Here is a 15,255-nt window from a genome sequence, read left to right as displayed (position 1 = left end):
TTGATTTGAGGGGCTATTTCAACTTGAAGAAGATTTAATGCATTTACGGCCTCTGGGAAGCGCCATTTCCGTGCTCTTCCATGGCTCTTTTCCAGGGCATTTTAGTGTGTTATTTGGTGGGATGGAAGGAACCAAACTGCATGTGGGGGCTGCTGCTGTACCCACTGGCAAAAGCAGGGTGGATTTTCATGGGTCGGAGCTTGAGTGGGGTGAAGGAGTTAAGAATTGGAAGCACACCTGAAATACGAAAATGTATGGCAACTTTTTAAGTGTGGTTCTTATTTGGTTTGGCGAAAAGACCTTATTAATAGTTTCTTCTCAGGTTACAGATCAGTTTCGTAAAATTAAGACAGTAGGCTAACAGTCTCAAGTGCCTGGAAAGGAACACTTTGTTGTCCTGGTTAAGGGATCAAATCCCTCTAACTTTGTTCCAGAGACACATTTTGAGAAAGAGGTAGGGCAAGGGTGCAACTTTAAGTGCAAGAGGCCAGGGGATTCCTATTTTCCATCAGACGGTGCACCACATCGAGGTGTTCTAGCAGACCCCAATCTGCATAACGAATGGACTTTTGATCTCTTACAGTATGCATGAAATAATTCATTGTTTACCTGCTTGTTTTTCTGATTCGTCAGCTGTACTGTTTGAATTTAAAACTTCAGCAGATTCTTTTAATTTCAAGATGTTGTTGTCTGTATACGCTTCTTCATAATACAAAAACATACTGGATGCTCGCTAGACATAGCATGCTTGACTTTACCTGATACACACCTTAGCTTGTGTATCAATTTGCTGATCCTAAGGCTGTAGTTAGTAGTTACACAGCATGGGTCTTAGGACACTGAAAGGTACCTGCTACGGCAACCATCTGCACAATAATACTTTATCTAACATAAACTGCCAATCGTGTGATCTGTTGTCTGCCAGTCAGATGTAAGGTATTACTTTGTGGGTTTTTTCTATTCTGGGAGAACGTTTCTGGTCCATTGGAATGTGAGCTACTGGTTCCTAAAGGGAAATCTTTACTCCAAACACACTACCTAAAAGGCTTTCACCATTGATGACAACCCACCAATCAAAGTTGATAAAACTAACATCTTTATCGACATCTTCACCTGCTTCCCTATCAACGTCGATGGGGCTCTCAACACTTGGGTCAAAGCAAAAAAACACTCATCACACCTCTTACGTTAAAAAAGGAAAACCACAGGACTCCAAGGTCACCACATCAAAAAGATTTCTCACTACCTGCGGCAGTTACTCAGTCACCATCAATTGTCACTTGCCTCAACGTCACCACTTCATTTTCCGCGACTCCTCACTTTCTCAGCATGGTGTGTCTCCTGGTGTGATGCTACATATTTCCACCTCTATCAACTCCGCCCTGGAAGAAGAGTGTGCCGGTTCAAGCCTCTTCAAGCTATACCTCATCCCCTTACTCCGAATCTGCACTTGTGATCTTTCAGCCCACAAAGGCCAACCATCCCTTTTGATGACCCATTGCAGGTTCTTTTTACAACTGTTGTCTCCAGGATGATATTGAGGTCAGCATCAATGTCTCCGCTACGGAAAGGAGACCAGCTCTGGCGCCTTCTCACTGATTGTCGGCATCGTTGCTTCATCCTCCAGAGAGGAGAAAAGGTAGAGATCTGCTTCCAGATCCAAGTCCCATATTTCATACTCGGATGATACTAGTTATTCTTATACACTGATATTCCAAGAATGTGCATCTCATTACAACCTTTCACGTTCTCCTAGCCAGAGGAGCAACTAAGGGGAACACTCCTTTGAAAGCTAGACAACCTGCTGTTTTGGTGACTTTAGAAACTTTACAGCAGAGAGCAGCTCCAAAACCCTTGCTGCCTTTAGTACCTGGACTATTGAAATAGAAGTGGAAAAGTTCCTTACCATGCTTGTCAAAAATAGTGTGCCACAACAGGATCCAGAATCTCTAAAGCTGAATCAAAGTGTGATTTGGTTATAGTGACTTTGAGATTAATGCATACTTCTGCTGCTCAATCTACTACTCCGCCAGAGCTAAAAAGAAAACAGAAGGGTATTCATCTGAAAAATGCAATTGCAACAGATGTCCTCAGAAGAAATCTGTGAGGGTATGAGAAGTTTTATCAGTGATCTTCCAAAGCAACGACAGCAAGATTTCGCAGAACTACTGCAAGAAAATGTAGTGGTCGCCATCCTGGTCATAAGTGCAGAAGTTAATTCTGTGTAGTTGGCAGCTACAGGAAACTGTCATTGGGTAGCCATGTGTACATACTCCTGGCTCTGCTATACCATCTTAAAGCAGGATGCAGAACTGAAAAGATTTACCTCCCGTTTTCAGGGTCTGCCTTGTTCGGACAACTCCCTGAAAAAGAAATGCTAATGATGGAAAATAAGACCGAGTCTTTGAAGGCATTAGGCATTGAAGAAAGCAAACTGTTTTCAGACACCAATACAAGTCAAAAGATCAGAGGTATTTTCTAAGCAGGGTTGAATCCCCTTACTGGTCAACCTCAACAGCAGTATCCTCAAGAACAAAGTTACCCTCACCAGAGAAGATTGTTGAAATCCAAATTCTAGTAAACAAAACCTTGCACTTCAGAGGAAAGGATCCTCTAGTAATAGACGGTGATGATCTCAAACATCCCCCCAACCTCCCCACAGCTCACGGTATCTTTGTATCTGGCAGAGTGGACTTCAATTATAAATGACAAACTGTTACTGTATATTGTTTCCAATGAATAATTTCTACATTGACCAAGTAGGTTACTCTTGGCATTTCCTGGTTCAGAAAAGAGTCCCAAAAGAGGAATACAGACCGATATTAGATTAGTGGTTCACAAATAGATGTATTAAGCAAGTAAAATTCTAGATGCTCGCTTTGCAACAGATTTATCTGCAGCTGCGGTACACGGAATGGATGTGTCCAATAAATCTGCGAGATGCGCATTTTCACATCCCATTGATAGAAGGTTCTTTTGATTTGTTGTAGGGAACAATACCTATACATATGTAGTTATGTGCTTTGGTCTGTTGTCTCCTTCCATAATCTGAAAATGTATGGCAGTAGTAGCAACCCACCTACGGAGAAAATGAATTTTCATCCATCCATACCAGGGCGACTGGCTGCTAATTGCTCACAGTCAGGCAAATGTTAAGCAGGAATTTGGAACCACTTTTGCGCTACTGCACAAGCTACACCTTCAGCTCAGCCATCAAAAATCGATCTTGGGACTACCATATTTGGTGGGAACGATTAGCCCCATACAAAAGAGTGTTTCCTTCAGTGTTGCTAGTGTCCTTTATCTGGGACTAACCTCATCTTCTGCAGAGCTCCTCCAGCCCAAAAGCTAGATATGGGCCTCCCTTCTAGACTTTATGGCATCCTATATTTGCATTCTCCAGGATTCAAGGCTGCATATGAGCCCACAAGGCGTTTCTGCCATCCCTGTGAAAGAAATCAACAATACAGATTGAAACAGACAATACCACCACCGGGCATTATCTGAAAGACTACTTTCCATGGGAGCACAAAGGGTCTGGAACTGGACCCTGGCCAGGGAACGGACTCTAACAACTGTGCATATACAGAGATAATGAATCCGCAAACAGACTTTTGCTGGGTCTTGGATAACAAAGTTGTCAACTACTTCTTTGAATAGTATGGAACACCTTGCATAGACCTCTTTCCAATGGCAAAAAAACAGAAAATGCTGAAACTTCATATCAACACTATCAGAATTGGTATCTCTAGGATCTGCCCCTTTGACATATGATAAATTCAATTTCTTTATGCTTTTCCCAGTGGAGGCTCCTCCGCTAAGGCGGAGGAGCATCGCCCCACTGACCAAAAGGGAAAAAAAAAGGATAATAACATATAGCTATTATAATTTTAATTGTCCAATTGCAGTCAGTGGCTCTCAGGTGGGGATGGCCAGAGCAGGGAAAGGAGAGGTTTGCACTCCTTAAGTGTGCATGACTGCCTGGCTAGTCCTCTTGGGCTGGCCAAAAAGTCCTGTGCACTTTGCATCTTCCCCTCCAGGCTTGCTTTGCACGGCCTGGTGAGGAATATGCAAAGCCTCCCAGTCCCCGTCTGAGCGCCAAACGACGTCGCTCACACCAATCACAACGCTGCATTGCAGCATTGGGATTGGTGCAATGGAGTGTGGGTGCCCGGGTATGTCCTGCTACCGGCCGGGACTGCAGGAAGTTGACGAGGATGGAGGATAGCGGCGTCCAGCCGCTAAACGTAAGCAGGTTTTCTTTTTCCGTCCCCGCTCCACCACCCAGGTCCGGTAGCAGCCGTTACTGGCTTTTCCACCATGCCACTCATTCCTTCAGTAATACTGAAATTGCTGGGATCTCCATTAAAAATATTAATGGCACTAAAATGACTGAGGCAGTAGTGGTATCTGGATTTTCTGCAGATGTCTTAGAACCACCCAGGAAACTTCCATCCAAGCCAGATTTGCCGACCAGACTTTGGGGGCAAATTCAACACCCACCTTCAAAATCATTGAATTTGGCAGCATGCCTTCTGAATGAAGCCAGACAGTATTTTCATTTGAATCTTCCATCAGCTTGTATGGAGATCTTAAAAGAAGTGATATGTCCCTCTAAAAGAATGTTGTTCCATGAAATACAAATTATTCTGTGTATGGTGTCAGGATAATGGACATAATTCAATGATGTTATTGTAACTTTTCTTCTTCATTTAGCCCAAGCCAAGCTTCAATTCCCTTCTTATAAAAATGAATCTGGCTGCTTTTACAGCCTGTAGGTAATCAACCAGAGAGAGAGGGAGAAGTATAAGGAGTCACTCTTATCCCCCTAATGTCAAATAAACAACAAAAGAGTGCAACCAAAAGAAAAGACGAAACGGCAAAAAGATCACTCTTGTTTGTTAAAAGAACCCTCACTCACCAACCTAGTTGGTGACATGTTTCATCATTGGGTTCCCACCAGAGAGGCCGAGTGCCTCCCTGGTGTGCTGCGACGCCTGATTACAGCGGAGCAGGTTTTTCCTAGTGATGCAAGTATGGAAAAAATGAAAGTGATTTAACAAGTGCTTAGTTCGTCTGTAAACCAACTTTATTTGTAGAGAACTTGGCACCACTTAAAAACCATGTGGTGGATGTTTCTGAAACTGGCTAAATTGACCAGATACATCCGTAGTGTAGATAAAGGGGTGTGATCAACACGTCAACATGTTTCTGCCTCCATTCGCCTTTTGCGAGGCTTTCGTCAGGACCAAAGCTCCATGGCGGTATGCGCACGCTAAGGCGCACCCTAACCTGTGGTGTAGAAAAACATATGTGACTTACGGTTTGAGTAGAGCCTTCAGCATTAATGAAAGCCGTATGTATTCAAGGTATCAGGTAACCTTGCACCATGGGTCCTGGTGGGGGGCAGTGGCTTATATTCACACGTATGCCAAAGCTCAGCGCCCGTATGGAACCTGCATACTCACTTCCTGAGGACCCAGTGGAACAGCCTACCATAAAATATATCTCCAAATCAACCGTCAATTTTAAAATGCCTTTCTTTAAAGATTTTTTGGGAAGGACTCAAATGTTTTACCTTTTATGAGAGTTTATCATTGTTCTGTCACAGTAATAGGCTCTCTTTTTGAACCGGTATTCAAGGCTACATTGCAGCATTTTTCCTGTAAAAGGTTCCCTTGTTGCCATTAGCTCTGGCTTAACCCGGAGAGTGAGCAAATTGCAAGGTTTATCAGCTGTTAAGCCCTACACTGTGTTCCACTCCAATAGGGAGATGAGAACACATCCTTTATCATTCCTTTCAAAAGTTGTTAGACTTTCATAATAATCAAACTAATACTCTACTTACTTTCTTTTCCAATCCATCCACAGCAGCAGAACATGTCCTCCATTCACTAAATAGCAGAAGAGTCCTTCGCTTCTATCTTGAGAGGATCTGAGAAAATTAAGCAACTGTCTAATTATAGCCAAGTCAGGTAGGGTCTAGCTTTTGGGAAGCGCCCTTTTTTTACATGTTCACTCCCACTGTTTGCCTGGTATTTGATGCAAATTTGACATTAGTGCATTGGGTTCCTCCCATCCAGGTCCCCAGTGTCAGGTCTCTTTCCCTAACACTGTACCATTGTTCTTGTTCCCCAATTGACAATACCTTGAGCACCCCTGTAAGTCCCTAGTAGGTGGTAGACCTTGTACCTAGGGCATGGGTACTAAGGTGACTCTTTAAGGACTGCAACCTGTATTGTGCCATCCTACGGGACCCTACACCATGCTCATGCAAACTGTCATTGCATCCTGCGTTATATGGTGCAGACCCAGGTGAAAACATCACCTGCGTGCCATGCCTACAGAAACTGCATTGCACTATATGCAAGTCACCCCTACTGCAGGCCTTACAGCCCTAAGGCAGGGTGCATTATATTACATGTGTGGCCATATCTGCAGGTGTAGATATGCCTCTGTGATGTGTAAGTCGAATCCTTGATTTTGCAAGTGAACCGGGATGCCATTTTAAGTATATGTATTGGGCACTGGAGATCACGAGTTCCCCAGCTACGTAATGGCTTCACTGAATCAAAACATGTTTGGTATCAAACATCTTGTGTTAATAAACCTACACTGATTCCAGTGATGTATTAATTAATGCAAGCACCCAGGTGGTACTTTACAGATACCCCCTGAAACCTACTAGTCAACTAGTGTGCTGGCTGACTCGTACAGTCCAGCCTTCCACCACAGGCACGGTTTTGATCTCCTAGGAGGTGAGAGTCCCACTGTCAGAGGACTGGAATGATGCCTGCTCTGGAAGACGTTGTTTACACCTCTTCCAAACAGCATGGCTAGCAATCAAAATATCAAGGACAAAGGCTACAAAGCCTTTGCCGCCTTTGATATGATGTCACCCCCTGCCCCAAGGCAGTTTGGCACCAGGACAGGCAAGAAATGAGTATGCGCGTAGGCTTGGCGCACACGCAGGTCAGACATACCCCAAAAGGGCCTGAGGTTCCCCACTGTAGGAAAATTCTGCCATCTTGGTGAAGGCAGAATTTAGGAAACTGGGACAGGGTTATGCCCACTTCCCACAGGAAGTGATCATATAAAGGGTGTAGTGATCCCGAGGGTAGGTAGCCCATTGGTTATTACACTTTACTCCCCTAACTCCTCTAAATTTAGTATTTAGGGGACCCCTGAATCCAGAACTTTAGATTCCACTGACTAAAATGAAGAAGTGGACACTGAAGAGCTGATCCCAAAAGAACTGAAGACTGCTGTGGACTTTTTGGCGCGAATCCCTGCATGCCGTACAGAGACTCGACAACTGCAAAGACTTGACTCGTTCTGAAGCTGCGCATTCTCCACAAACCCCGGAGGCTTGCCAGCACTTCAGAAAGCAGCACAATCTCCCTTGGAGTAGAGGAGCTATTCGCTTGCGGGCACCGACCGCGACGTCTGGTTTAAAGGAGCGGCTGTCTACTGAGCAGTAGCCGACGAGAAGGTCAGCGCAGTCAAGGAGGTCAGATCAGTCTTCCTATCAAGCTTGAAGACTCCAGAACCTCCACGAGCCCTCCTGCACCAATACCCAGGGTACCAGAACCTTACTGCGACCAAAGCTTGTTGAAAGTCTAGTCGGACTCCAATGACATCACAAACGACCATCCCAAGAGGGGCTTCAGCACCGCAGAGGCCAGCCCCGACAGTGGCTCAGCTGTCCTGTTTTTGTCCCCCTTGCAGGTACTGACCGACAACCGTGAGCGCCTTAACGCACGAGAACCAGCCGGCTACAAACACTCTGCATCCGATCCTGGCCTAGGAAAACCGAGTGATTCCCCTTGCTCCCAGGATCCTCACGACCAAAGTCTCTCATTTGGAACTCCCGGACTTGTCCCCAAGTCCCCCTTTGATACCTATTTCCAAGTGCGCAATCCCCCCCCCCCCCACCCCGTTTCGACCACTTAACGTGCAAGGCTACCTTCCTGTCCAGCACCTCCACACCCAGTCTCACCAGGGCAGATACGACCGATCTGTTGGTGGAACTTTGGTCCTTGTCCCCCTACCACCTCATGACCAAAAGGGGTCCCACGGAAAAGTACTGCAAGTATATGTATGCAGTGAATGTTCTTTCTCCTGTAGGAAGGCATTAAGCATAAAAATGCACTGTTGGGTAACATTGCTAAAACTGTATTAAGTCTATTCTGGAAAAAGTACTTACCTATTTACGAAGTAGTTGGTTTCAAAATATATTTTAAAAATCCTGTTATTTTCCTACATTTGTGTGGAACTCGTTTTTGAGTGTATACCTAATTTAGTGACTCTGTGCAACAAATAATTAACACTCCTTTCTGATAAGCTGAAGGCACCTCGACCACACTCCCTTGATAGAGCACCTAGGGATTGCTAGAGCAAGCCCCGGTCCACTTATAAGGGATACTTGGGATCTTTAGACAGAATAGCTCTTTTTGGTATGCTATATAAAGAGCCAGCTTCCTACACAAGCCACATCCAAACAATGTATTACTAGATGAATCGTAGCCTGTGTCACTTCATGCTGTCAGTTAGGGGACAATCCTCTTCTGTGGAAGCCTAAGGCACAATCTTCCTGAGGAAAAGCCGCTGCAACAGCTTGAATGAGAAATATACTAATTGCTGTAATCTGCAGGGTAGCTACATAAAATTCGATCTGTCAGACACTATTGTTTAGATTTAGACATGGAGGATAGTGCTAGAATGGGCCATGAAACCCTTGAAATTCTCTTTAAATAGACAAACTCTTTTTTGACAAAGCACACTCTGTACACTCGATTGATGTTTCTTCTGTTTCTTCCTGTTGCCTGACAGCTGCCTTCGGTTGGATAAAACTAGCTTGCTACTGCATTCTAATGTTTATGACTATTAATGAAGATCCTATGATGAGAAAAAAAGTTAACTAACTTGTAGTCCTAGTTCTGCGTTGTAGAAATCTTCGTTGAAGTCATAACCCCCCCCCCCCCCCCCTCTCCCTCCCCCCTAATCTCCCCAGCTAGGTAGGGGGTGAAAATTGGAAAACAAATATTTTACGTGCCAACTGCCAGAAGAGTGCATCATGGGAAGGGGAAGCTCTTGGTGTCTTATGGACAGGACATTTTTTTCACATTTCAATGCAAGCCTAAAGATAGGCTTTTGTACCTACATTTTATACACTTTCACCACTTTCTTGCACATCAGATGCTGCAGTGCACGTTTAAAGCTGTTCATTAGATGTTCATCAGATTATTCCAGGGTCAAAGTTTGGCTAAGATATTCTAGTACAGTGTGCTGTTCGTCATAAAGACTTATTTGCAGAGGAATGCTGCTACGCAGTCCACTTTTGTTGTACTAGGCTGATCTATCCACTAGCCCACCATTTTATGCTATAATGTCTGGTTTACCACATGTGTATGCGTCAATAAGGTTACATCAATGAGAAGAGCCGAAGGCTGTAGGCTGTCAGAATTATCAGAGAACATTTTAAGACATTTATAACTGTGGATTTAATGAAATATTTGTCTGTGTATTTGTGTAGGTGTATGCAGATGTTTTGCTACCCAGCTCATCTTCTATTTGGAATAGCGTATTAACTTTTCTATTGTGGTAAAACAATAACGGCTACTATGGGCAGAGGGAAGTATGGTGTAGCTGGCAGAGTGATATATTTCAGCAGGAATGCTCTGAACCAAACCTAACCTGTGAGACACAGTTGGGGTGTTTCTGTCCATGGTATGTTTTGATGCGGTGTTAGCATCATGAACACGGTCTCTGGGCTAATAGTCTGCCTGAAGTAACTGAGGACTACAGGGGGAGAAACAAGTCTGTGATATTTGTCCCTTAACTCCTTGTCTAATCCTCCCCACAGAAGCAATAATGAATTCTCAAAACATGGCTCAATGTTCCTTAATATCTGCGAGTGTCTTTCCTTAGTTTCCTATAATAGCTTCTCAGAGCGACTGCCTATCTCTGGGTCTCTCAACTTCTGTTGTCTTATTGGTGGATTTAAGACAGGGTGTCTGCCTTTGTGTTCCTAAATATTTGTCTTTCTCCCTCTCAGGTGCCTACGGTGGTCTATCAGATCAACCGCCTGTCTCTGTGTCCCCCAGTTCAGTGTCCATAACCGCTTCCCACTTCGACTCCATGGAAATGTTGCCTCCAGAACTCCCTCCTAGAGTCCCAATCGATGAAGCACCCGAGAGGCTGCAGGGCTCCTACCCCACCAACCCTTTGCATGGCTTCCCAGACACACCTGATGCTGCAGGTACTGAGTACTGTCATATTATTATGAAGGGTACATCTTCAACCTCAAGGTACAATAGACTGGATGGCTAGAGAGGGTCAGCCAACGCAGGTCCTGTGTGGTGAAAGCTGCACAGCACTATCTAATGAATGAGATGTGTGAAGGAATCTGCTCCATTTTTTTAAATACACAATTATCCAGTATTAGGGTATCTTTCATAGTCTCACATGCCTGAATCATTCCGAGTCGTCGGGATGGGAGTCCCCGGTACATAAATAAAGTAATGTCTCACTAGACATATATAGTTAAAGGCCAAAGGCCTCACCTTAGTAACATATCCATGTCCTTTTGTAAAAAAGGACCAAACTTGGAGAGTAGCCCCTCAGATTTTCTACCGCACGTCGTGCTAAGGGAGTCTCCTATCGGGAGGGACGCCTCTTAATTTGGCTGCAGAGGCTTAAAGACAAAGATACAGTGCTGTCTTCTGAGGAAAGTGAGGGCGCGTCCATATCTTCACAGTCCTCTCAGAAAAGACCAAGGGTGGCTTCTCCGGGCCCTTCGTCGCAGCCACCTCGAAAGAAGGTGCATAAAAAGTCTTCAGAGGTCCTTCCTAAGACTCTTCCAGCGAAGGTTTCTCCTCAGGAAGCTCTTCATGCCTTCAAAAAACCCTCTTCCACCCCGTCGACGACAGCCTCGTCGACGGTGGCTTTGACGATGAGGAAATCCCCATCGACGGCATTGAATGTGACCTCGTCGACGACAGTTTCAACTTCTATTGCATCTCATTCACTATCAACGTCGACGACAACTCAATCGTCGACAGCCGGTAGGTCTGTTTCGTCGACGCTTAAAATTAAAAAGACATCGTCGACGTCCAAACTGCCGTCGACGCTGCGATCGACGACACCGTCGACGAAGACACTCCCGTCGACATTACATCATCGTCGACGAAACCTTCATCGACTGCGACACTGTCGACGATGGCTCTGACGACGGGACCTCAATCTACCTCAATCTACCATAGAACCCGTCTGCGCTTCACCGTCGACGACAGCAGATTCTGACCTACAAAGTATGTATGTGCACCTAAAAATCACGAAACGTAGGTTAACTCCGTCCCTGACCTCCCCTAGTAGAGTCCAGCTCTTGCTTCCAGCACATCTTTTGGTGGAAGAAGACTCTGATGATGGCAGTATGTTCAGAACAGCGACAAGCCCATCGCAACTGAACGTTAAGTACCAGGACAGTTCGGACTATGATGATCAAGGACAGGAAGATCGGGAGGTTTCTCCTGAAGAATGCCACCCACCTCCAACTCCTATGGTTTGTTTGCCTGCATCCCTGGTCTCTGACCTACAGTTTCTCATTTCGGACTATAAGCAGAGATTTCCAACATCTGCAACGTCTCCACTTCCGGTTGTGTCTCCGCCACCAAGACCGTGACCTCCTCCGTTAAGCTTACAGTCTGAGCCTGTCACATCACCACCTCCACTTTCCACAGACGATGAGGAGGACGAACAACATGAAGAAGAGGAACTTCAGGATTCCCAGTCTACTTGTGACGAGTGGGACGATTACTTACTTCCCTGTCCAGCTTCTCCCGTGCCCACCACAGCTGACTCGCCTCCGGAGGACATTGGAGGTTTTCACAACATAGTGGAAAGAGTGGCGCAGCGCTTTCAAATACCTATGCCCTCACACCAACAGGATTGCTTCCTCTATGATTTTATAGAGCTATATAAGAAATCCGTTCGATCTATCCCTATTATAGACTATATATGGGATCAGGGTGTTAAAATCATGCAGAACCCTTCCTCGGTGCCTCCAGTATTGCCTCGTCTGGATAAGAAATATAGGGCTCCAGATACTACTCCGGCTTGCCTGACCAGCCATCCTAAACCGGACTCAGTCATTACACAAACTGCTCAGCGGAAATCAAAAAATCCTTCCGCTCTGCTGACCGCTCCTCCGGACAAAGAGGGTAGACGGCTGGACACTATTGGCAAACGCTTCTCGTCCATGTCTGCATTAACGGTGCGTGCCTCCAATTCCTTAGCACTGTTAGGATGTTATAACAGGCAGATGTGGGCAGATATTGCTCCATACCTTGCCGCCTTGCCAGTGGACTCATAGGAAGAGGCAAAGAAAATCTTGCTGGAGGGCGAGCGGTCTGCATCGGAGATTAGACTGTGGGATGGATATTGCCTCTACTGGATTTTGCCAACTCGCGGGCGCAGCTGTACTACGGCGCCAGGGTTGGGTGAAGGCGACACCATAACGACCGGAGGTCCAAGCAAAAGTTTTGGACATGCCATACGATGGTCAGCTTCTTTTCGAGACACACATCGACGAAGCTCTGCAAGGTATTAAAAAGGATACCGACACGGCTAGGGCTTTGGGTACCCTCCAATTTAAGAACCCATCTTTTCGAGGCCAAAGAGGGAGAAGTCAAGCGTCTACCAGGGGTGATTACCAACACTGATCGATCTTCCTTCTCTTCCACGCAGCAATATCGGCCTCAATACCAGCAACGTCAACAGCAATCCACCTACACAAAATCTTCCTTTTGTGGCAAAGGTGGCAGACAGAAAGACGCTTCTCGGCGATGATACCGCCGGTTTCCAACTCTTCTCTGCCCTCCAAGGTTGGAGGGAGAATTTCCCACTTTCTAAAAAATTGGAAGCAAATAACAACGGACCACCTGCAACTGGTTCAATTCGGACATTCACTAGAATTCATTCAAATTCCTCCCCAAACCCCTCCCCGTCCTATGCTTCACGAAAATCTGCGTGCTCTGCTCCTGGAACTTTCTCTTATGCTCCAGAAAGGAGCGATAGAAAGAGTTCCTCTACGTCAAAGGGGGAGGGATTTTACTCCCGATTTTTTCCTAATACGCAAAAAGGAGAAAAAATGGAGACCGATATTAGACTTGGGAAATCTCAACGAATTCTTGAAACAGCAGTCGTTTCGTATGGTTACCATCCAGGAAGTGCTACACCTACTCAATGAGGACGACTATATGGTGTCTTTAGACCATCAGGACGCCTATTTTCACTTCCCAATCCACCGCAACCACAAATTTCTGAGATTCGCAGTAGCGGGCAGGCATTACCAATTTCGTGTCCTGCCGTTGAGACACAAATCGGCGCCATGCATTTTTACAAAATGCCTTTCTCCGGTAGCTGCATATCTCCGACAACACCATCAAGTCTTTCCATATCTGGACTACTGGCTCGTCAAAGCACCCTCTCTAGAAGGCGCGTCCAGGTCTTTCGACGCCTGTCTAAGGCTTTTCGATTGTTTGGGGCTTACTCTCAATCAGGACAAGTCCGTCCTTCAGCCTTCCCAGCGCATAATTTTCCTGGGTGCTACTCTCGACACGCTCCAAAAGAAAGCGTTTCCTTCACAGGAGCGAAAATACAAACTTCTATCCTTGGCGCTTCGCATACGCTCCAAAAAGACTCTACTGTGCGCCTTTTCAAATCCCTGCTCGGGATGATGTCTTCCTGCTTCCTACTAGTTCCACACTGTCGCCTTCACATGCGACCTCTTCAAGAAGCGCTTTCAGCTCAATGGGTCCAATGTACGAGGTCTTTCGACGATGTCATCCAGGTGACCCCTCTGATGAAAAAGGCTCTACGGTGGTGGATTTGCCCTCAGAACCTTTCTCAAGGCTTGCCTTTCTTGCTTCCTGCTTCTCCACATACCATCACAACGGATGCGTCCTTGGAAGGTTGGGGAGCCTTCCTCCAAGAACTCCAGATCAGCGGCAAATGGTCTCTTTCCGAAAGAAAACTCCACATAAATCTTCTGGAGCTCCAAGCAGTGTATCTCGCTCTTTTAGCTTTCCTGCCGCGAATCAGAAATTCTCTAGTGCTTGTACGGACCGACAACACCACGACAATGCACTATTTAAACAATCAGGGAGGGACTCTTTCTCTAACACTCTCTCACGAGTCGCAAAAAATCTGGAACTTACTGCTCCTTCACAACATTTCTCTTCGAGCAGAGTATGTTCCAGGAACACACACGTTCTGGCCGACTCTTTGAGCAGACAACAGACAGACAGCATGTCACGAGTGGGAGTTGAATCAGCGGACCCTCAACCGCATATTCTCTCAATGGGGCACCCCTCTTCTGGACCTCTTCGCTACCCAGCAGAACGCCAAATGCCAACACTTCGCAAGCTGGCATCCCCAAAAACGATCTCTAGGGAATGCGTTTTCGATCGCATGGTGCAACGTCTTTGCATACGCTTTTCCACCAATTCCCCTGATTCCCAGGGTGCTCAGGAAATTGAAAGCGGAACCCTGCACACTCATCCTGATAGCTCCAGCATGGCCACGCCAACACTGGTTCACGGAGCTTCACCTTCTCTCCCTGGAACCGCCGATCCGGTTGAAACAGTTTCCCTCTCTCCTCACTATGAACCACCAACAAGTCAAGCATCCGGATCCAGCATCTCTCAGAATATCAGCTTGGCTCCTGAGTTCAGAGAGTTCCAGGGTCTAGACATCCCTCCGTACTGTAGAGCAGTTCTGGCTCGAGCAGATAGTACTACCAAAACATATTCCTTAAAATGGAAGTGGTTCTGTATCTGGTGCAAGTCAAACAAAATACACCCTCTTTCATCCTCTCCAGAGCAAATACTGCCTTACCTTCTTCATCTGGCAAAATCTGGTCTCGCTCATGCCTCCATTAAAGTCCATCTGGCAGCAATATCCTGTTTCAGGAGATCCTCTGCAGGCCCTTCTCTGTGGTCTCATCGGTTGATTAAACAATTCCTTAAAGGCCTGTTTAGAACATTTCTTCCGGTAAAGACTTTACCTCCTGCATGGCAACTCAACACGGATCTGGCTCAACTTATGAAACACCCTTTTGAGCCAATACACAGAGCAGATCTCCAGTATCTCTCCTGGAAAACGGCGCTCCTTCTATCCCTTACCTCTGCAAGGCGAGTGAGTGAACTTCATGCTTTCTCAATCCAAGACCCTTTCCTTCAATTCAAACACGAC

At 45.8% G+C, this 15,255-nt stretch overlaps 1 protein-coding gene across 4 annotated transcripts in view; it reads left to right on the top strand.

Moving 5' to 3' along the window:
• Positions 1–15,255, top strand: part of SH2B1 (SH2B adaptor protein 1) — a 397,766-nt gene that overhangs the window by 234,682 nt on the left and 147,829 nt on the right. For 3 of the 4 annotated variants that reach the window (XM_085618990.1, XM_085618992.1, XM_085618993.1), the window contains exon 6: positions 10,058–10,261. The exons of the other annotated variant lie outside the window; for it this stretch is intronic. In XM_085618990.1, coding sequence (XP_085475116.1) covers positions 10,058–10,261 — 204 coding nt within the window. The remainder of the gene's footprint in view (positions 1–10,057; positions 10,262–15,255) is intronic. 4 annotated transcript variants of the gene reach the window in all.

This window comes from Triturus cristatus, chromosome 7, assembly GCF_964204655.1.
Source record: "Triturus cristatus chromosome 7, aTriCri1.1, whole genome shotgun sequence".
Classification (NCBI taxonomy): Eukaryota; Metazoa; Chordata; class Amphibia; order Caudata; family Salamandridae; genus Triturus; species Triturus cristatus.
The sequence above is the reverse complement of the archived record's forward strand: the minus strand, read 5'-3'. Positions and strand labels throughout refer to the sequence as shown.